This window comes from Crotalus tigris, unplaced genomic scaffold, assembly GCF_016545835.1.
Source record: "Crotalus tigris isolate CLP2741 ecotype Arizona unplaced genomic scaffold, ASM1654583v1 scf7180000018371.15429387391:27106975, whole genome shotgun sequence".
NCBI classification, from domain to species: domain Eukaryota; kingdom Metazoa; phylum Chordata; class Lepidosauria; order Squamata; family Viperidae; genus Crotalus; species Crotalus tigris.
Genome location: NW_024096970.1, coordinates 12,147,110 through 12,168,610, shown reverse-complemented (window position 1 = coordinate 12,168,610; position 21,501 = coordinate 12,147,110). Strand labels below are relative to the sequence as shown.

Genomic DNA, 21,501 nt, shown 5'->3' with positions numbered 1-21,501 from the left:
AAGAATATTCTGCTTCATGCATATACTATTATGTTTTTTTCTCACTTTTCAGATTACTGTACAAGTAAATTTGCAGTTCTGGGTTTTGCTGAATCTCTAGCTTTAGAGATGATGGTAATGAAAAAGAATGGTGTTAAATCTACAATTGTCTGTCCATATCTAGTGAACACTGGAATGTTTGAAGGCTGTAAAACAAAGTGAGTTGTTTGCATTTCATATATACATGTATCCGTAAAAATACGACTCCCAGGCATAATTATGAATAAAATAAATAATATGCGATCACCAGGAGAGTTTAAGTAAGAAAAATACTTTACTAAAAAGCTGCCAAGCTTTCGTTGGGAACTCCCAACATCGTCAGGGCTAAAAAGTCAGTTTAACAAGAATGACTTGAACTACAGACCTATATCTCTTTTGAATGTAGACTATAAGATTTTTGCGAAAATTTTAGCCAATAGGCTTATGAGAGTTTTGCATCATGTTATACACACAGACCAAACAGGTTTTATAACTGGAAGGTATATGAAGAATAATGTTAGACAAATCATTAATTTATTAGAATATTTAGATAAAAATAATCAAGTTTCCGCAGGATTGATATTTTTAGATGCTGAAAAAGCTTTTGATCAATTGAATTGACAATTTATGTTAAGATTAATTGAGAAAATGAACTTTGGAGGAAAAATTTTACAAGCTCTTGGTTTTATTTATCAAAAACAAACGGCACAACTTATAGTTAATGGGGGTTTGTCAGAGGTTTTTACAATAGAAAAAGGGACTAGACAGGGATGTCCATTGTCACCATTGCTGTTTGTTTTAACCTTGGAAATATTGTTGATTAAAATTCGAGAATCACAGCAAATAAAAGGAATAGAAGTTAATAAAAAAGAATATAAATTAAGAGCCTTTGCAGATGACTTGGTGGTTACCTTATCACAACCTATTTATTCTGTAGTAGAGTTATTACAATTGATACATCAATATGGATGGGTCTCGGGTTTTAAAATTAATAATAATAAGACTAAAATATTACCCAAAAATATGACTAATCTCGATAAGCAGACTTTGGTTAATTTGACAGATTTTGAGGTTGTTGATAAGGTAAAATATTTGGGGGTTACTTTATCTGTCTCTAATGCAAAATTGTATAAAAATAATATGAAAAGCTGTGGGTCAAGATACAAAGAGATTTGAAAAATTGGGAGAAGTTGCAATTATCTCTTCTGGGAAGAATTGCGGTGATTAAAATGAATGTTCTGCCAAAGTTTCTTTTTTTATTTCAAATTATACCTATTTTAAAGAATGAGGTTAATTTAAATGAATGGCAGAAAGGTATCAACAAATTTATCTGGGCAGGGAAAAAGCCAAGAGTAAAACTTAAAATCATACAAGATACTCGTGAGAGAGGTGGACTCAAGGTACCGAATTTGAAATGTATTATGATGCTGTGGTTTTAACATTAATTAGTGATTGGGTTAATTTAACAAATGTAGAAATACTCCTCTTGGAGGGTTGGGACTTACTTTTTGGATGGCATGCCTATTTAATTTTTAATAAAAAGGTTGATAGGGTTTTTAAATCTCATATTATAAGGATTTCTTTACTTCGGGTTTGGAGGAAATATTATAGAGCTGATTCTAAAATTCCATTATGGGCCATACCATGGCATGCGATAGAGGGGATAAGGAGAGGAGTTAAGATGGATAGTGTTTCTTATGCACAATTACTTAGATGGGATGGTAAAAATGGCAGTTAAAATCTTTGGAAGATTTAGCACAAGAAAATATTATATATTCATGGTTTCAGTATAGACAAATTGTGGATAGATGGAAGGTAGATTGTAATGTGGTTTTGCTTAGAGAAGATGAGAAATTTTTTAAACAAGTAAAAGATCAAAGACGAACTCACATTAAGAGAATTTATGGGGTGTTAATAGAATTGGATTCAGAAGCAGAATTAGTTAAAGAATGTATGATTAAATGAGCACAAAATTTTGGTGAACCAGTTTTATTAGATACTTGGGAAACTATTTGGGTGAGAAATGTCAAATTTACACAAGCCCAGAATTTAAGGGAGAATTTTTATAAAATGTTTTACAGATGGCACCTTGATCCACAAAAACTGTCTCATATGTATCCTGACTTACAGCCTAAATGTTGGAGATGTGGATGCTTGGATGCTACTTATTATCATATTTGGTGGTCGTGTAAAAACATAAAAGCCTTTTGGATTAAGATATGGTGGAATATTCAAAGAATTTTTAGAAGGAGGGTAAAATTTACCCCACAATTGATTTTGTTAGGTATCGTTATTGATTGTGATACTAAGGAGACTACACTGATGTTAAATTTAATTACAGCCGCAAGGTTGTTAGTAGGGCAATGTTGGAAGAAGAAATCTTTGCCTACTTTGCAAGAGTGGTTTCTTAAAGTTTCTTATTTGGCGGAAATGGCAAAGATTTCGGCTTTTTTGAAGGATCAATCGCAAGAGAAGTATGTTGCGGTATGGAAAAATGGATAGATTTTATACAACATAAGTTAGATATAAAAATATTATTTAGTTTTTTAACAATTTATATTTAAAATGGAATATTTTTTTTCTTTGTTCTTCTTTTTTCCTTTTTTTTCATCTCTTTTCTAAACATTTATTTTTTGTATTCATGTTTTCTTTATATATATACTATTGTTAATTATTTTATAATTTTTTTAATTAATGTATTTAGATTTCTAACTAATGTTAGATTCATTTATGGTTTATATCTTTTTTTAAGATTTTTTGATGAAATTTTAATTAAGCCTATATTCAGCTCTGGGAAGGTCGGGGGAGGGAATGGGAGGGTTGGGGAGGTTGGGGGGAAGATTGTTTTGTTTTTTGTAAAATGTCAAAATTTAATAAAAATTATCTTTGAAAAAAAAAAAAAGAATGACTTAAATAGGTTTGGCTGACATCTGCACCCAGCTCCTAGACCGCGTTACTGGCCCCAGCCGGTCAATTAATGTTCCAGATGTTTCTTTGGTGTTACATTCTCTTCTGTCGTTCCTTCGGATCCTCCTACCTGCCCCTTTGTTATTAATTTTTAAGTCTATTGACACCCTCGTATCCCCCCCCCTACTTAAACTCTCCTGGTGATCGCATATTATTTATTTTATTCAAATATGTATGTATGTATGTATGTCCTTAAATTACATAAAATAACGATGACATGTTTTAAATAAAATAGTGATGATAGGTTTAAATAAAACAGAACTTGCTTTTTTACAATGTTTTGCAACCTTAGTACCAATTGTATATATGAATTTCTCTAGTTTCCCTTCCAGAAGCTATTTCTGATACAACATGCTGTTGTATGTTGAAATCACATACATGGAAGTATATTCTTTTGGAGAAACTCCTTCTGGTTATGAGCTCCTGTTCCCAATAATTTTAGTAATATTTATAGGGTGGCCATGAATGCTCTGAGGCGTACTTGGTACTGGTTCTGTTTCAGCCACCATATATTTTCTACAAAAGGAAAGCTAACAAGAGAAGATGCTTTGTTAAGGCAAATGCATGTTCAATTGTGAATCATGCAGGAAGGGATGATTATGGTGACTGGCTCAATGACAAATCAGATCCTTTTTACTGACAGAATCGAAGGGAAAAGCTCATAAGGGATCAGGATTTCTTTTGTTCAAAGTTCTACTGCATTATTCAGTCTATCAGATCTTTCATCAGATAAAATCTGGCCAAGAAAATCAAGAAGTAAAACAATACCCTAATCAAGGAACAGCTAGATAAGCTAACAATAAACAGCCCAACCAAAAAACCTCCAAGACTACCCCCCACACTCACCAACACTAACTGACAGGGCAAGCCAGTGGTATATAAACTGAGAGCAAAACTCACTCCTTACTAGCATGATGATGTTACCTAGTTAGGTTAATGAAATGTCTGCAGGAAAACAACCAAGCTCAGAGAGCACTAAGGACTTCTCAGCTATGGTGCCACAGTGGTTAGAATGTAGTATTGCAGGCTAACTCTGCCCACTGCTGGTTCAATCCTGATCGGCTCAAGGTTGACTCAGCTTTCCATTCTTCAGAGGTCAGTAAAATGAGGACCCAGATTGTTGGGAACAATATGCTGACTCTGTAAACCACTTGGAGAGTGCTGTAAAGTATTATGAGGAGGTAGATAACTCTATTGCTATTGCTATTTCAGCTCTGAACTACAAATACTCTCCTTTATTGGTAAAATTTAATTTTGGTAAAATCTGGTAAAAATTTAGTAAAATCTGGTAAAATGATTCTTTAGAACATGTATAAAATGCTTGAGCTATGCCTGTTATGGATAGTGATGTTTTTATACTTTTAGCATCAAATTTTACACTGGAATATAATGTAATTTGGTCAGCTAAATCCACAAAAGAACTCTCATATTTGCAATGTTAGATGTGCTTCTCTGAACAATTAATGGAGTATTGGCAAATTACTCCATTAGAATTAAGAAAACTACCTATAAAAATTGAAATGTCCTAAGAAAATAAAGAGTTCAAATTCTGATAAAACAGAACAATAAAGCAAATGAGAAGATATGGATAGATGATAGCTAGTAGGCAAGCAAACAGGCAAGCAGGTAGGTATTACAGAAGAGGGATTTTGTTGGATTGATATGATACCAAATCTAAAATCAAATTTTAACAAAGGTTAGAAAATTAAGTTGGGGAATTATTTATATAAATTATAACTGCTTCAAAGACTTTTATACAGAAGGCATATGAAGAACTGAGTAAAATATAGATGACAAATTGAGGATAAAATATGAAAAAATAATAAATGTAGATTGTCCAAAGATTTTCTCCATTTTAACTCAAATATGCAACTGTTAATTTTCTAACCAATGTTTTGCTCTAGAATACTATTTATTGTAGTAAGTTGTATTATTGTAAGTTGTATTATTATAATATTGTAATAATGTGAACATATCTGTATTAAATATACACACATAAGAAAAAAAAGCATGAGCAAGATATTGGAATTACAGAGAGTGTGTGAGACAGGGAGACAATGTTCATGAGTTTGGTTGGTGCAATATGGTTCCAAGCATATTGATGATTGCTTTGTTTAAGCTTCAATTGCTATTATTACAGATGAAATTCAAGAAAAAAATATAATTCAAAATGGTGGTGCTTTATTCCATCAGGTGGTCTCATTTCCTACCTATTATAGATCCAGAATATGCTGTAGAAAGAATTGTGTCTGGGATACTCCGAAATGAACGATATATCTTTATACCGCGAAGTCTATACTTGATTAATGTAATTAAAAGGTAAGAATGTTCTGCCTAGAACTAATTGAAAATGTGTCAAGAAAGGAACACTGAACAACAACAAAACAAGGTAGCAGTATAAAAAGATCTCCAAATTTTATGTTCTGTTGAAAGATCTCTTGGGCCTATGTAAATTAGGCAAAATTTTATCCAGGTTAATTTTATTTTGGAAATGTATCCAATTCAATTCAATTATTTTAATTAAATTAAACTGAATTATTCAGAAAAATAAGGCATCAGGGTAGGCTACTTAAAATCTCTTTTAGAACAGATTCTAAAGTTGATATTCAGTTTCATATAAAAGTATAGAAAAGATGGATTTACGTATAGTTAATTTTTAAAAAAATGAGAAATCAGTGCCATATATACTTTCATCCAATATTACAATTAAGGAACATGCTGAGTGAAGACTGTATCTGAAATGTAGCAGAGTGGTACTTCAGAGAAAAACAGGACTAAGAAAAGTGTAGCAGATACAGCATCAAATTCCTGGTGTATATTCTTTGAGTGTGCCATCAGTCCTTGAGAAGATTAATTTCCTTTAATTTGAGGTGACAGCCATTAATTTTTGTTTTGAAAAGGACAAGGGGAAGCTTTGTCGCATACCCCAGACCAGCTGCACCTATGCACTAAAGTTGGGCTCCATCAGTATTTTCTTTCATTTTTGTTGTTACTTTAAAGAAAGAAGAAAATTGAATTTCATATCCATAGAGATATGAAAGTTTTGCAGAATATTGGAATGTGTAAAACAGGACCACCAATGATTAGAGGGCATACCTGGAATTCTGAAAACATACTGGGAATTATCTTACAAAACAGCTGTTCAATTACAGATGCTGTTTTCCTCTTATTTACCTTGTCATTCTGCAGAATTCACCATGCTACTTTCATTTATCTTTACCCTTTTGGGTGGAAGATTAAGCACTACTTTGCAGCCATTCATTTTCCTTTTTCAATAATATAAAAAATAATGGGCACAGCCATAGTTGGAAATGCATATGTTGTTAGAAATAGTTGCTTTGCAGTTTTTCAATATTATATTTTAATTGATTTTAATTTAAAAAGTAGGGAGCAATAAACCTGGTGGATGAAAAAGATTAAAGATATGGCAAGCATCTTTAAAATAGAATATCTAGAAATTCAGATATCACATCATAGTTAGAAAATTGAAGGCACATTTTACTGCTTGCAGCAGCACAAACTAGGTAGTATACACAGTGCAGAACAAATGCGGCTTGTCTGCAATCACTTGAAGCAAAATTGAAATATGGTCATCTTCAGATATTGCCTAGAACCCTGATAAGTATCTCTATCAGGAGAAGGGGCTGGCTCTTGGGGTGGGATGGGATTACTTGTAAAGATTAAAAATCTGCAACATAACTTTGGCTTCAGTGATAGCCCAGCAGAGGACAAGATAGCACTTAGCAGTCGCATTTAGACTTATATACCGCTTCTCAGTGCTTTACAGCCCTAAGCAGTTTACAGAGTTAGCATATTAATTGTGCTTTCTAGCCTTGTATTCAGAAAGGCTTTTCTTTTTTGTTTGTGAAAGACCCTGCATGAATTTTACTGTAAATTCAGCCCTGGAATAGGGTTAACATTTCTGAATAAAAGGGACATTGTTCCCAAGGGAATAAAGCCCGCAGTTCAACTAGCATTGTATTCCTATATGCAGAATGTGAGGAAAAAAAGGACAATCACATTAATTTGAAGAACAAGAAATAGATTTTTATTTGCTTCCAAACAAATTGTGAGAAGGAATACCTGAATCATACTCATAGTAGACCCAGAGAAGCAGCAGTTTGCAGAAGTGTTAACAGCTAGTGGTGGCATGAATCCAAAGAAGTATTACATATCAGTGTACTTTTTTTTATGGATCAAAATAGACGGGTTAGATGGTTTTACTATATGTACTCTGCATTTCTACATCTCAAAGCAAATTGGTATACCCAAATGAAGACATTTCTGTGTTTCATCAATAACAAAGACTGTATAGCAGGCTTATCAAACTGCCGGATGCATCATGCCAAAACTACACCCACCCCATTGCCGGCAATGGGGAAAAAGTTGTGCGACGAGTTTGACACGCCTGCTGTATAGGATACCTAAGAAGGGTTTATATGTGTGTATGCCCCACCTGAGTTATAGACATCTCTTCCAAAGTGAATTCAATTGATTCTCTTATTTCCTGTCATCCATTTAATATGACTGAGAGTGGTGTTTATTAGCTTCTAAAGATTATCTGCTGTCTACCATTTTAATTTTCTATGTTATCAGATTTAATTTTATGTTGTTTCTTTTACATTTAATATTTATTAAATTTCTGTACTGCCCATCCCACCTAAGTGATTCTGTTTAGCTTCTTAATGTGTAAAACCTGTGTAACACTAATGTAGCAAAATTGACAGCATCTCAAAGTTTAATATAGAATGGCTTATGTTTGTCTCTTTTCTTTTTAGCATTACTCCTGCAAAATCAGCTGACCTGTTTTATGACTATTTGGGAATTTTACAAGTTATGAATAAATTCAAAGGTCGGACAGAGAAGACTGATGATTACAAATATCAGACAAAATCAATAAAACCTCCAGGTTCCCTTGACTGATTATAAACCGAGAAGCCAGTATAGAGAACTTTCAGTTTACACTGTTGTAAAGGGTACACTTAAAACAACAGATCTGAAATGGCTTATTAGCAAAAGTGAAATACTGGGAGCAGGGTATGATAATTTTAACTACCACTCTTTTTACAATTGCTGAAATACAACCTAATAGTGATGCTTTATTTCAATAAAATTACTTAATTATATGAAACCAATTATTTTTTTGTGGACTGTTAGCAAAACAAGAAAAATAGTAAACTAATAGTAAACTAATGATATACAAGATGAAGGTGCCCAAGACCTAGTTGAGTCTAATTACCCCATTCTAACCAGGAGATTGTGGTTTTTCACTTTAGATGAGAAGAGGAAGAGGTTCATATGACTGCTGCCAAAAGGCCCAGATATTATTTCAAAGTTAGGTTGTTAATCCCAACCCAGACTGACAACAACTGCCCACCTAGAAATTGAGTAGGAACATCTTGTGGGCTCTGGTTTTCCAGACTGCAGTAGAAAAATCTTAGCCTCAATGTACCCAGCCACGACAAAATTCTATCAGTTAACTGGGCATTTTAGGTACAAAATAAAGACACTTGTAGCACCAGCAATGCTTTTGAGTTCCATTACTGTTTAGATTTTTCATAACCAAGAATATTTAGACCTGTGCTTAGATATGTCTTGGTAAGAATCACAGACCTTTATCTAATTGAATTATCTAGTTTAAAATACAATTGCAAAAAACAGTATTTTTAATATTAGAAATTTAAATTGTGTAATGTAACAGTCTGCAATCAACATTTTCTTTATTAACAGCTCCAGCATTCCATAGAGAACTTCCATGCAAATATTATCCAGGCCTGATCTTATTTAGCATCTAAGTCCAGAAATATTACCTAGGTGTTACACCTAAAACAGGCATCAAGGCAACTTGAGTTGTAATAAACTTTATGTTTTTTAAATTTAGTAATTTAAACATTGACAATGCTGTGAGAATACCTTACTATTTCCTGCAATGAATTACATATATCAGTATAACATTGTCGTATTTCTAATAGCATTTGAAATTACCTTAATTATGTAGAAGACAAATATATTTACCAATAACAATTTATTTTAGAAAAAAAGATGAAGCTGTTTTCCTACATGAAAAACTTAATCGATCCAAATTTTCTTTTCTTGTAAGATCAAGAGGCAAATAATATAATTACATTGACAATATATTAATTATTTGTATCATAAAATCTAAGTCCCTACTCGTGCAGAAAATCAAATTTCAGCATTTAAAATAACTCTCATCTAGCTTGTTTCAATATATCAAATAAAGAGGTGCCTACCAGCTCACTAGTTAATTGATTCAAATGGGTTTTTTCCAAGATTCATTCAGTTTTTGTTTTTCTCTATCTTAAATCCATTTCATGATAGCCTATATCCAGTGGTGGGATTCAGCCAGTTTGCACCAGTTCGGCAGAAACGGTAGCTAACTTTTTGTTGCCCAGGCCCAGAATGGACTTCCAGAAGCAGCATACACACAGAGAACCGTTTGTTCACATATTTGAATCCCACCACTGCCTATATCTTGTAATATAGTAATAGAGAACAAAACATGATCCTTTGTGACATGTTTTTGAAAAAATCCCGTATCTTCCCTATCTGTAATCTTAAGGCTGCATATATTCAGTATCTTCACAGAACTATATAGATCCATTCCATCTATCAAACCTGAACAAATACAATTTTTGAAATGAATGATATCATATAAAACAATTGAACTATTTATGAATATTGGTGGATTCTGTAAAATCACCAACGGAGACTTAAAAGATCAGGCCAACTAACAACTTCACACCAATATTGGATTTGCAGGCATTCTAGGAATAGGTGACAACTTGTCACCTCCCTATAGCCACTTTTCATCCTTAATCTCTGTAATCCAATTATATACAATACCATTTTGAAAACAGAAGATTCAACAGTTGAACAGGAGCAGAAAACATAAATGTAAAATCTGAACTTTTGTGATGGCACATGACACATTAGTTGAGTTCAGGATTATGTTGCAGTAATAAACAATTGTTTATTTAATAAATGTACTAAATATGGGAATAGTTTCAATATAGTCTGAAATGTTGCTGTCAATTTTTCATATTCCAATTTCAGTTTACTGCCTGGTAATAATATAGAACTGTTTCTAATTAGCATCAACATTTTTTTAAAAAAAATGGTAAGATTTATATGTATAACTGCTCATACTTAAAACTCTTGTTATACTGAGTATAAACAGGAATGAAAACATCAGCTGAAATAATTCAGAAGATCAAATCTGATGCAACACTTCTTTGTCTCAAAGAATTAAATATGGTTCAGATACAAGGGTTTATACAGGATATGTATAGATCTATTCATTTTAATAATTTGTATAACTCTGACATTGTTTGTAGTTTGATTTAACCCTTCTATACAACATACCCTTTAACTCTGAGGTCCCCAACCCCTTGTCCATGGACCAGCAACGAGAAACAGCATGCCAGAAACTGAGCTGTGCAAAAAACGAAGTCCCATCCATGGGATGCAGGCAGCACATGAAACCACACAAAATTGGTCGCTGGTGCCTAAAAGGTTGGGGACCTCTGCTTTAAGTAATAGCTGCTAAGTGCTTCCCAGCTCATCTGGCTGTTCTTTGCAGAAGATTTTCCTGATAATGTTCAAATAATATCCTATAAGCAAGAGATGAAGAGGGGAATTTAACCAGCAAGTTGGAAAGTCTCTCAAAACTTTACAAGTGTATCAAAATACATTTAAGTACTACTCAGTTTGAACATTTATGTTTATAAACCTCTTCAGCCTTTATTTTTAATTTTTAATAACAAATAATTTTAAAAATGTTTTTATTTTTATTTGAAAATAAATAAAGTTTATAGTTATTAAAAGTATTTTTTATTAAATATTAAAAATAAAGGCTGAAGAAATTCATAAATAACGTTATTCTGAGGGAACAAAATATTGTCCAAATTAATACATTTAGTGAGTTATTTTTAAAGGTCCCATGGAAGAGATATTAAAAAAACAGTATGAATGCTATGATATCCTGACACTTAATACTTCATATGAACTCAGTGATTCTTGATTCTATCCAGACTGACATTTATATATAAATTACAAGCTGATGTCTGCTGGACATATAGAAAGTGTCCAGTTCTTCCTAAACTTTTTGAAAATACTATGTAGCACCTTTTCTAGGAACCTCCTAATATATACCAAACTGCTTAATTTATTAATAAAAATGTTAATACCATTGAATTGACAGACTTGAGGCTAAAGGTGAAAATATCTATAGATTGATAACCATCAACTTTATAGTGAAGAATATTAGTCCTTAAAGTAATAATTTTAACAGGATATTAAAATTTACTGATAACTGATACACTGATCTAAAATGAGCCAACTTTTGTCTTGTCTTGGGAAATAAATCTATGGAATGCTCAGTCCTGTACTATATTTTCAACTATTTCATTTGATTACATTATGTGTAATCAATTTGAATTCCTTCCTCTTTGTATATATGAAATTATGTGTTACAATAAATATAAAACCACTTGAATTTGCCTAATCAAAACCTTATTTCTGCACGTTTTTCCCATATAAGAATGCATTACATTCTTTAGACATTTAAAGTTTCAAGTTTTGTTTTTTTTTTTAATAAAATACAATACAAGGATTGTGGCAATGCAGTATCAAGAAACCACTTTTTAAAAATAAAATAAAGCACACCATTATAGTAAAACCATTATACATCCTATATTAATAAAACTGTATGGTCAATATGGTGCTTCTCCCAATGAAGCTAGGATTCTTTTTCTTTCTTCTGCTATAGGCATATGTGGTTTTATTCCATCTTGTCTTCTCTGCATCATAATCCCATGCTAAAAATGAAAAAAAAAAAACACTGATTCAATCCATTTTGCTGTTAGCAAACAAATATTTAATATATTTACATATTTAGTTCAGCAAATCAAATACTTGCTGTGTAGTTGGAGAATTGCTCCATTAAAATAAATTGTTACCTCTTGACATCTAGAGTACCTATTTTGAAATACTGTTTCAGCATGAGTAGAAGATAAATCACTCTGTTTAAGATACACAATCATCACTCAGTAGTTTGGAGATGGAACATGGCCATTCATAGAAATGTCAGGACAGTTTGCACATGACAGAACTATACAGAGCATCATGCTTTGACTTTCTCTGTATATGCAGACACTGATTTATATACATGGACACTACCAGAATGAAGCCACAATGTGTTTAGGCTTAGAGGCTCAATGTCAATAATCTGCCAGAAGAGTCACTTTTTTCATTAAAAGGAAAATGGTTTGGTAGATTCTAGTTGAACAGAGTGGTATAACATCAGAGTATAGTGATGTATAGAGCTAATTTTTTGCACATGTGAATAAATGAATGCTTTCACCCATAATATTAAGTGAAGGATAGACAGCCTCTCTGGGCAAGTGGCCATATCTGGACTTTTGACAGCATGTGATATATTCAAAAATGGCTGCCACGGCAAGCTTGCCTCTTTTAACAAAAGAGCTATATGATTTCATCTAAAATTAATGAGATTACTCTCACCCACTTTGCTTTCTTTTTGTAGTAGGTATGAATATTTTCAAAGTAAGCACTGGGATACACCCACCCACCATTACTTATCTTTTAAGAATGGCTAAAAGCTTAGAAATATTATAAATCATAAAAGACAAACTAGAAAATAACCATTTTCTTTCAACATATCAGCTTTATTTAAAAAAATATATATATATACATAGAAAAATCTGGAAATTGCTCTATGGAAATCTGGAAAGCACCAAAAGGAGATGTCTATGAGAATGCTATCTAACATTGTGAATTTTTCTTAGTATGAATGTGACCTACCCAAAGAACAAAATGATGGTTTATAAACCAGATCAAACCAATTCCTCTTCTCTCTCTCTCTACATGCAATATGGATTGATCTTATGTGTAAAAAAAAAAACAACAGTAAACAAATTCTGATTTGATGTCTAAATTCCTGAATAAACGATTACCATAAAGTTTTAAATACAGGTAGATGTATCCTTACAGGTTGATAAAGGATAGAGGTATCCTATCACAATTGTAGTAATATCCGTAGGATTCAATCTGTGTACCGGTGTCCCATCATGAATGTTAAAATTCATTAGGACCTGTATATAAAGAGTGCTTGTTCTGGGCCATCCTCTAAAAGGTGTTTCATACTATCAACCAAAGTAATTATCCCCCTATGAGGAATGGGGAGAGACAGTCTCAGTGTACCAGCTGATAGTAATAAGTAGTTAAACCCGTCACTCTTTTATAAGATGCAATAGGCTCTGCATTTAAGTTCTTTAGGAAATCACTGGGGCAGGTGATTCATTAATTAGGTTGAGGTATTAAGATAAATATCCAATTACGTATTTCCACCATTGGCAAAGCTGATAAGTGGTAGGTATCATTAACTGTCTTGAGGATGGATGGATAAAACAATATAAAGTAAAATATCAAATACTGTTTGAATACTGTCAGCTATTCTTCTTTTACAGGATAAAGCAGCTGCAACTTCCAGATTCTCTTGCATTTACAAAATCTGGCTGAGGTTAGGAGAGCCCTTGCCTCGTTTCAACTAATGGGGCAACTGCAGCCCTTTTTGGAGCAGCCAGCACTAGCAACGGTTACGCTCACTCTTATCAACTTAAGAGTGATCTGTTGCAGCACATTCTATAAGGTTTCTTTTAAAAGCTTCCTGGAAACATCCATTGGTACAGCATGTAGCAATCCACTTACTCATGTTTGAAAGCCAGGTCAACAGCATCTCAGATATATTGCAAGTAGTTGATGGTTTTTATTATAAAGTTCTATAGTTCTTTATCTTCCAGACTACCTTCTCCAAACAGAATATGCCCATTCTGATGCATTCAGTCCAGAATAAGATACTTTGGATCCCAGTGCCAATGAGATTGTGAGACGTGAGTGTGAAGATAAGTCTTATTGAAAGTACACTATCTCTATAGATTAGTCTGCCCCTGAGGTTCAAAGAACCAAACAATGTTAGCATTTAGTATGAGTGAAAACTATTCATTTTTTTCTGGAAAATGAATTTCCTTGGAAATTGTATACTTGGTTATTTTAATTTGTTGTGTGTAAATAATGTTTTTTTAATTTATCTTAATTTTAACCATTTAAACTGTGACATTTTGTTGGATTCTGTAGCACAGAGTCATTGTAATGTAAATTCATATAAATGATGCAATAAATAATCTGACCCTTTAATATCGCCAGAGACAATAATATTGATAGAGACAGGAATAGATTAGAGACAGGTTTAGAGCCTTATTTCTGTTTCCCTTCCTGAACAAGTTTATTTATAAGCCTTTCAAATCTACTTACCCAAAATTTTCGGCAACTTTTGTACTTTAAAAAATAGATTGCACACATATCCTTATTGGATTGATTCGCTTCCAAACACTTTCTAGAAGCATCGCTTTCCTTGAATATGAAAGGAAATAAAATATAAAACCTAATAGTTGGTTTCCACAATTTAGAAGAGTACCATATTCATTTGTTGAAAGGCAACTAAACAATAAGAGTACAAACTTATAATTATGTTGGAATAAAATCTTACTTAACAGTAGTGTAAATATATGTTTCTTCAAAGTATTAAGACATTAAAACTAAGATTAGGCTAAAAGTTAAATCTATAGTTTTGTAAATATTAAGATAATAGGTATCTTAAAATTCTCCCAACAAAAAATATTGTTACCAAGAAATGTAACCAAATTTGATAAGGATGCAAACTTTTTGGCTTGTTTTAAATTAAAATAGAACTGATAATCTAAAAGATATTCTAGAACTCCAAGAAATATGCAAGAAATAAGATAATTTCCTCATCTGACTAGATAGTTTTAAGTTTGTTTAAAGCTTTTGTAACATCATACAATATCACCTGTAACAAATCACAATTAAAATTTAAAAACAGCTACATCTTCAACTGAATTACTTATCAATTCGTAGAAAGGAGTTGGGAGATGAAAAAATAAATCTAGTGGTACTTCTTTGCAGAACCAAAGCAAAGGCATCAGTGGAACTTCCTTCACAGAGCTTATAGGAAAGCAAGGAAAGAAACATGGAATTCTTATTGTTGAAAAACAGTACCATAATAGCACTGAAGAGCCCATGTTATTTGTTAAGCGAAGTTTTGTATAAATGTTTTTAAAAGATTTTAGGTTAAAATATAAATTACATTAGCCAATAAAAACATTTGGTTTATGATACCTTCAAGATTTTTAATAAAAGTGCTTAAAATATTAGAATAATTAGTGTGATTATTAGTATTTAAGGTTGTTAGATGTAATCAATATTCTATTATCAAGAAATACATTGTTTATAGGTATATATGAATAATTATATTTTACTTGTTCTTTAAGGGGTTAATCTTTGTGCTAACTTATTTGAAAAAAGTAACTCAAAGGAATGTAATAGATCTTGAATTATATCAAATCAGTTTATTACAGTGATAAATTCAGGTAAAATATCCAACAGAATTATACATCTATATGTGACACAAAAAAAAACAATGAATATAAGACTTAAACCAAAGAATATCTTTAATAAATTATTATAAATGAACAAAAAAGCATTCAAACTTAGATTTTGAATTATACCTACATTCAAAGAAGCCTTACATTAGTACATATTTTTAAAAAAGAAATCATGATTAAATTTTAATTTAATTAAATTTATTATTGCTGTCCACTCCTTTTATAGTGGTTTTGTTGTATTACAAGATGCAAATACATTATAGAATTCATATATTATCTAGGTACAAAGATATTTGCACTTTAACTATAGGCATCAGAAGAGATCCAGATCTGAATATTATATTAAGTATTGCTATTTTATATTAATTACTATGATTGAATATGTATAGCCGGACGGGTTTACTTGCTGAAGTGTTGACTTATTGTGGGGGACAACTCCACTATTGTACTTATCCCTTCCCCTGGTCTAACCATTTTTGTTACCCCTTGTCATACCCTTATTGACCCCACTTCCCCTTTACCCTTATAAAATTTAATAAAATATTTATAAAAAAGAAGAAGAAGAGAGCCAGATCTGGAACACAAAGAGTGTGGGCACTGTAAGTATCTCTGGTAAAATACTGTTTCAGAGGGCAAGGTCAACAACAGGAAATGTTTTGTTTCAAACTACTGAAGTTCAGACATTTTTCCAAACTTTTATGATTTTGCAATTCAACAGAAACAAATTTAGAATACCGTATTTTCCGGCATATAAGACGACTTTCTAAACATGAAAATCTTCTCAAAAGTCAGGGTCATCTTATACGCCGGGTATAAGGGGGGACAGCCTGGTGACGGAGGAGGAGAACCAGCACAGGATCTAAGCAGCTCACCATTTTGAAAGGAAGAGTGAGCCGTGGATCCTCCGGCACTGTTCTGGGCGCTGGAGCAGCAAAAGGACAAGTCCGTACGCCATCAGATGCCGCGCATGCTCAGATACGCTGCCGCGCCTGCGCAGAAGGGCGAGCTGCCGAACAGCTGACAAGCAGCAAGCTGGTGAACAGCTGATGGGCGGTAGGCAACAATTATGATTAACAGTTAAAGGCGTACCATATTGAAATCAAATCTGATGTTTTTTAATTTTTTATTTGGTGTGCGTTGGAAGAGGGGTAGTCTTATACGGCGAGTATAGCCCAAACTCTATATTTTAACTGGAAAAGTTGGGGGTCGTCTTATATGCCCAGTTGTCTTATACGCTGGAAAATACGGTATATTTGTAGTTACAGGATCCTGTCAATATCCATCATCAATGTTCTGGTTTATCTGCTATTCCAATGTATGCCATATATCCCACCATTTACCATCCCAATCTTCCCAACTTTTTACCTTCCTTCTCCTGCCACCCTTGATGTCCTAGCACAGCACATCCTTTTCATTCCCAGCATCTCTTCAACTGCCACTAGTTAGGTCTTCACAAACTGTTGCCAAGAAAATCCCTTCAGACTTGTTTTTTTAAAAAAAAAACAAACGCTCAGGCCTTTTCTGAATCACACTTGCCTGGATAAATGTATCTAAAAGAACATAGCCCCATTTCATTCTACATATAAACTAAGATACCTAGGATACATGTCTCCGTTTGGACACAGACACAGACTACCAACAGCCAACTGCTATATGCAGTATTTTATACATTATTATTATGTAAAGCTAGGTTTCAGAAAAATAAATTAAAACCTCATAGCATCCATTTAGAAGAAAACTTACCATTAAACATGGATTAATGTCATGATCCTGCAATCGGTGTTTTGGGGACATAAAGTCAATATTGTATTGTTTTTTTTCTGTGTGTGGTTTTTCTTTTAAGGACAGCAGCTAAAAAAAGATAATTTCAACATATCAGGACAGCTTTTGTCTTAACAAAAATGTAATATTTTTTCCTAGGGACTTGTAAATAATATTTTAAGAAAAGAAGATGCATGTTTTGTAGGAAATTTTGAATTAAGAAAAAAGATTGTTTGCAAATAAGTATAATTAAAATCAGCATATTATGCATTAGTATGTTCAGTACTATTTTTTAAAAAGTGTAGCTTCTTTTATGAGGTTTAACATTACCTTGAAAGAAGTACAAAGTTCTGAAAAATAATTATTTAAAAATTAGAAAAAAATATGGCAATAGGTGACAATTTTTAAAACAATATTCTGCAAAGCAAATATAACTTTGAAACTACCAAAGGTGGCTGAAGTAAAGCATATTTCACATAAAATTCTGATTCCAGAAAATATGCACTGGCATATTTTTGAAAGAAATATAAAGCAGATATATATTTTTGCTCATTCCAAAATTATAAATATACAATTTTCCATATGGTATGGTTACCATATGAATTTAGAGGTAAGAAATGAGCAGTTAGGTCAGACAAGTCTATAGGGGAGTCAGATAAGTCATTTGAATATATTGGAGGGGCAATATAAGACCTATTTTTCTACACAGCATTAATTGGGGTCTTGGGCTAACATTCCTGAAAGCTATGAAATAAAAAGAGCAATTGCAATAGATATTACAGAAAAAAAATCTGGCTTTATTATAATTTTAAAAAGACCAAATTTTCTTAGCTGCTGTTTCCTGTCATTCTATCTACTATCTCCTACAAAATGACTTTTCAATGACAATTAAGGAAATGACAAAGCATGGGGATCATTTCCAGACCAAATCAATTGTGGCTGGTTTTCCTTCTGTTGTATATAATACTGGCTTAACTAAAATGCAGCAAGTTACAATTTGAGCTTTGAAATACAAAGTAGTAAGAAATTTTCCAAGTTTTAGTATCTAAATTAAGAATACCTTTTTTTACATTCATGTTGGAGGAGAGCTATGTTAGCATAGCCAAAATTCAGAAGTCTGTTAGCTTGTGCCTTGAAGTTTGAAAAGATGTAAAGACTGTCTTTTAGCAGTCTTTACATCTTTTCAAACTTCAAGGCACAAGTTTTCATGAACCACAGCTGCTTTCATCAGATCAAAACCAAACTGATCAAAAATACACAAAAGATTATTCCTTTCAATAAAATTAGTTAATCTGAAAAACTGCTACCAGATTCCTGATACATGGTATATATGTAGGAGATGAGCAGAATCAAGGGAGGAGTCAGGCAGGACATCAGTTTATAGAGTGTCTGCATCAGACATGTCAAACTGTTTTGACTTTGCTGGCAATGGGGTAAGTGTGTGAGGCATCCGGCCCAGGGGCCGGCAGTTTGACACCCCTGGTCTACATAGTCACAAGAGGATGAAGTCCAACTCCTTTGAATGCAGTTGACTCTTATCTAATTTTATCCAGGTGCAAACCCTTTGTCTGAGAAGATTCCTGTGCATAGGCTTGAGAAATAAATCAGTAGTTTTGAACCTTCACATGTGGACCTGCTTATCTGAGCCTGACAGTATAGCACTCTCTTGAAATGGGACAACAGATATCACTTAACTTGGATATAAGTCGTCATAACGGCAAATCAAATAACACAGTACTGGCAGTGGCAACCACGTAAGAAATATTGACACCCCCCCAAAAAAAAAACCCCAGCTGGATCTGTCTATGTAGTCATCATAAGTCAAGGTTGACTTTAGGGATCATGACATATACGTACACTGATTTGAAAGCAAGCTTCTAGATGTGATTTACAGCCTAATATTTGTGTGATTGACTACTACCTCAATCCTTAATATTCTTACATTTACCTGCTGATATTGGTCATTCATTTCTTCATTTCAAAATAAGGAAAAACATTCATGTATTTTGGACACTAGTTCTGGCAAAAAAAGGGCAAATTGTGCTTTTAAAGAGATTTTCTATGATAATGCAGCATACAGTACAGCTGTACAGAATAGATTTGTATCTACACAGTAAACAATTCATGTGAAATTTACAATCTAATCCTATGTAGGTTATACTAAATTCAACATGGCTTACTATCAGATTGCTGAAAGTTACAACTTATATTTAAAGCTCTATATTTTTTTTAAATGTTACAAACTATAACTACTAAATATACCAAAAACTAAACTATAGTGTATGTGAACTCTAAAACCACTGTAACTTCATTTTCTGAAATACAAGATACATTAAGTTTACAGACTTGCTACCATCACAAAATAGTTTTTGTTTTTGTGTCAGATTCAGGCTGAAGCATTTATACGCTAACAGTCTATTCCTAAACAGTCTAAACCTTGTGAATTCTCAAGCTTGGTCCTTCCGTTATATATATTCAAGATGGAAAGTGTTTCATATTCATATGTTACGTATATGTAGAGGTGTAAGTCTATACATATGTTGTGTATAGTATGTATATGTTGTATATAGTATGTTTAGGCGTGTGTCATGTATGTGTTCACTTTGAGAGTGGGCAACTAAATTTCATTTTTGATGTGTGTCATGCCCATAGTAAAAAATGACAATAAAGGTTATCTTATCTTATCTATATCTTATATTAGGAAAGCAATCCTCCTTGGTGGAAAACACACAAATATATGCAGGCTGAGCTCTGTGAAATTGAGGGCCAGTCTATTAGATCTCTGTGCAACTTGCAGGAGATAGGCAAAATGCCTATATTCCCAATGATTTAAAAATGGTAATAGCAAATATCAACATATTCCTCCCAAAAATAGCTGCAGAAGTGAAGAGTAGCCCTAACACTGAAAATAAATTCCCAAACACACTTTTTCAGGTCTACATATGCCCTGCATTATGTCCTTTCTGGTTAGACTTGACAAATATTCTTAAGAATACAATAAAAATTCCCTGAGTCTATTTTAATCCTAACACTTTCTTGTTATTTTCTAAATGACAGTATACGGAAGTGGTCTCACTCTGGGATTTACAGTCCTGAATTTTTTATTAGTCCATCTATATACTAATACAGAGGTTCCCAATCTTTTGGTTCACCAGGGACCGGTTCCATGGAGAGAGGTTTTTCCGTGGACAAGAGTGCATGGTTTTATGTGCTGCCTGCCTCTTGCGGATGGGCTTTGCTTGTTTGTGCGGACCGGTACTAACTGCAAGCTCAAACTATCTAGCAAAGAAGTACAAACGTTTCCCATCGTTGTGTACATTCCTATATATTTTTCTATGCTAGCAATTTATGGAAGAAACTAGTTCCTAGTTTTATGACCCCTGTTAATTATTAATAGTTTCTAATATTTTTACATCTTTGCTTTTATTATATTGTAAGCCTCCCAGAGTTGCTGGTATAGTGAAATGGGCGGAAAATAAATTTAATAAATACGTTGCTTCCGTAGCATTCTTTCCAATGAAAAGCTTTCGGGAAGTCTATAAACACAAAGGAAACAGCTGTCTCTGAGCTTCGAATCCAACTTTCCGCACAATGGAGTACACCGCCATTCGCAAAAGAAACTGAGAAAGCCTTTCTGCACCCACTCTTTTTCCTAATTCCGAACCCCGAATCGAGGGAAAATTTAGGATTGAGCCTCCGTAGACTGAACTGCCACCGGGGCCTTCCAATGCAATTTAGCCAATGGGAACCTGGAGCATCTTGGTGAGTGGCGCTAATGACCCCTTAAAGTCACTCCGGTCCGTTTGTGGAGGAACCACGAAAGAAAAGCGAATCTAAGAAAGCCGGGATCAACGCAACAAGAGGGAGATCTGAAAGAAGCGTTCAGCACCTGAAACGGACCGGGGAAAACAGGACGAGGCCCGCTTCGGCCACCTTTCCCGCAAAGCTCCTTTCTCCTTCATTCTTCAGTGTCTTCAGAGAACAACCGGGGGCAACGTTTGCCACGGGCGCTGCGACGCCCCAAGAAGGCAGCTCTAGCGAAGATTTTCTAAGCGGGCGAAGGCGCCCCACGCACCAAAGGCGATACCGCGCTCTCACGACGCCGCTCTGGAGCGAATACTTACCTCAGCCACCACGAGAAACTCAGCACACGACCTGAAAGCTAGTCTCGAATTCGAAAGACGTCAGCGGCTTGGGCAACGACCTTATAACTGGCGCAGCCTACCCCGTTTCTGGCCCCGCAGCCCGGTGG

General features: G+C 33.6%; 2 protein-coding genes across 5 annotated transcripts in view; one reads left to right on the top strand and one right to left on the bottom strand.

Annotated features, from left to right (window-relative positions):
- The window catches only part of SDR16C5 (short chain dehydrogenase/reductase family 16C member 5), an 18,018-nt gene extending 8,634 nt beyond the window's left edge, over positions 1 to 9,384 (top strand). The window contains exons 5-7 of the mRNA XM_039351443.1: positions 53 to 197; positions 5,179 to 5,304; positions 7,764 to 9,384. Of these exons, the coding sequence (XP_039207377.1) occupies positions 53 to 197; positions 5,179 to 5,304; positions 7,764 to 7,908 (416 nt within the window). The 3' untranslated portion in view covers positions 7,909 to 9,384. The remainder of the gene's footprint in view (positions 1 to 52; positions 198 to 5,178; positions 5,305 to 7,763) is intronic.
- On the bottom strand, positions 8,994 to 21,501 carry CHCHD7 (coiled-coil-helix-coiled-coil-helix domain containing 7). 4 transcript variants are annotated; one of them, XM_039351445.1, is made up of 6 exons: positions 21,374 to 21,416; positions 19,198 to 19,268; positions 17,232 to 17,339; positions 14,338 to 14,436; positions 11,671 to 11,822; positions 8,994 to 10,616 (listed from the first exon to the last, which is right to left on the bottom strand). In XM_039351445.1, the coding sequence occupies exons 2-5, from the start codon at positions 19,216 to 19,218 to the stop codon at positions 11,718 to 11,720; spliced, it is 333 nt and encodes a 110-aa protein (XP_039207379.1). In that variant the 5' UTR covers positions 19,219 to 19,268; positions 21,374 to 21,416; the 3' UTR covers positions 8,994 to 10,616; positions 11,671 to 11,717. The 4 variants fall into 4 exon arrangements, with proteins under 4 accessions (XP_039207379.1, XP_039207378.1, XP_039207380.1 ...); XM_039351444.1 differs by having other exon boundaries at positions 8,996 to 11,822; positions 21,374 to 21,414; XM_039351446.1 differs by lacking the exon at positions 19,198 to 19,268 and having other exon boundaries at positions 8,996 to 11,822; positions 21,374 to 21,501.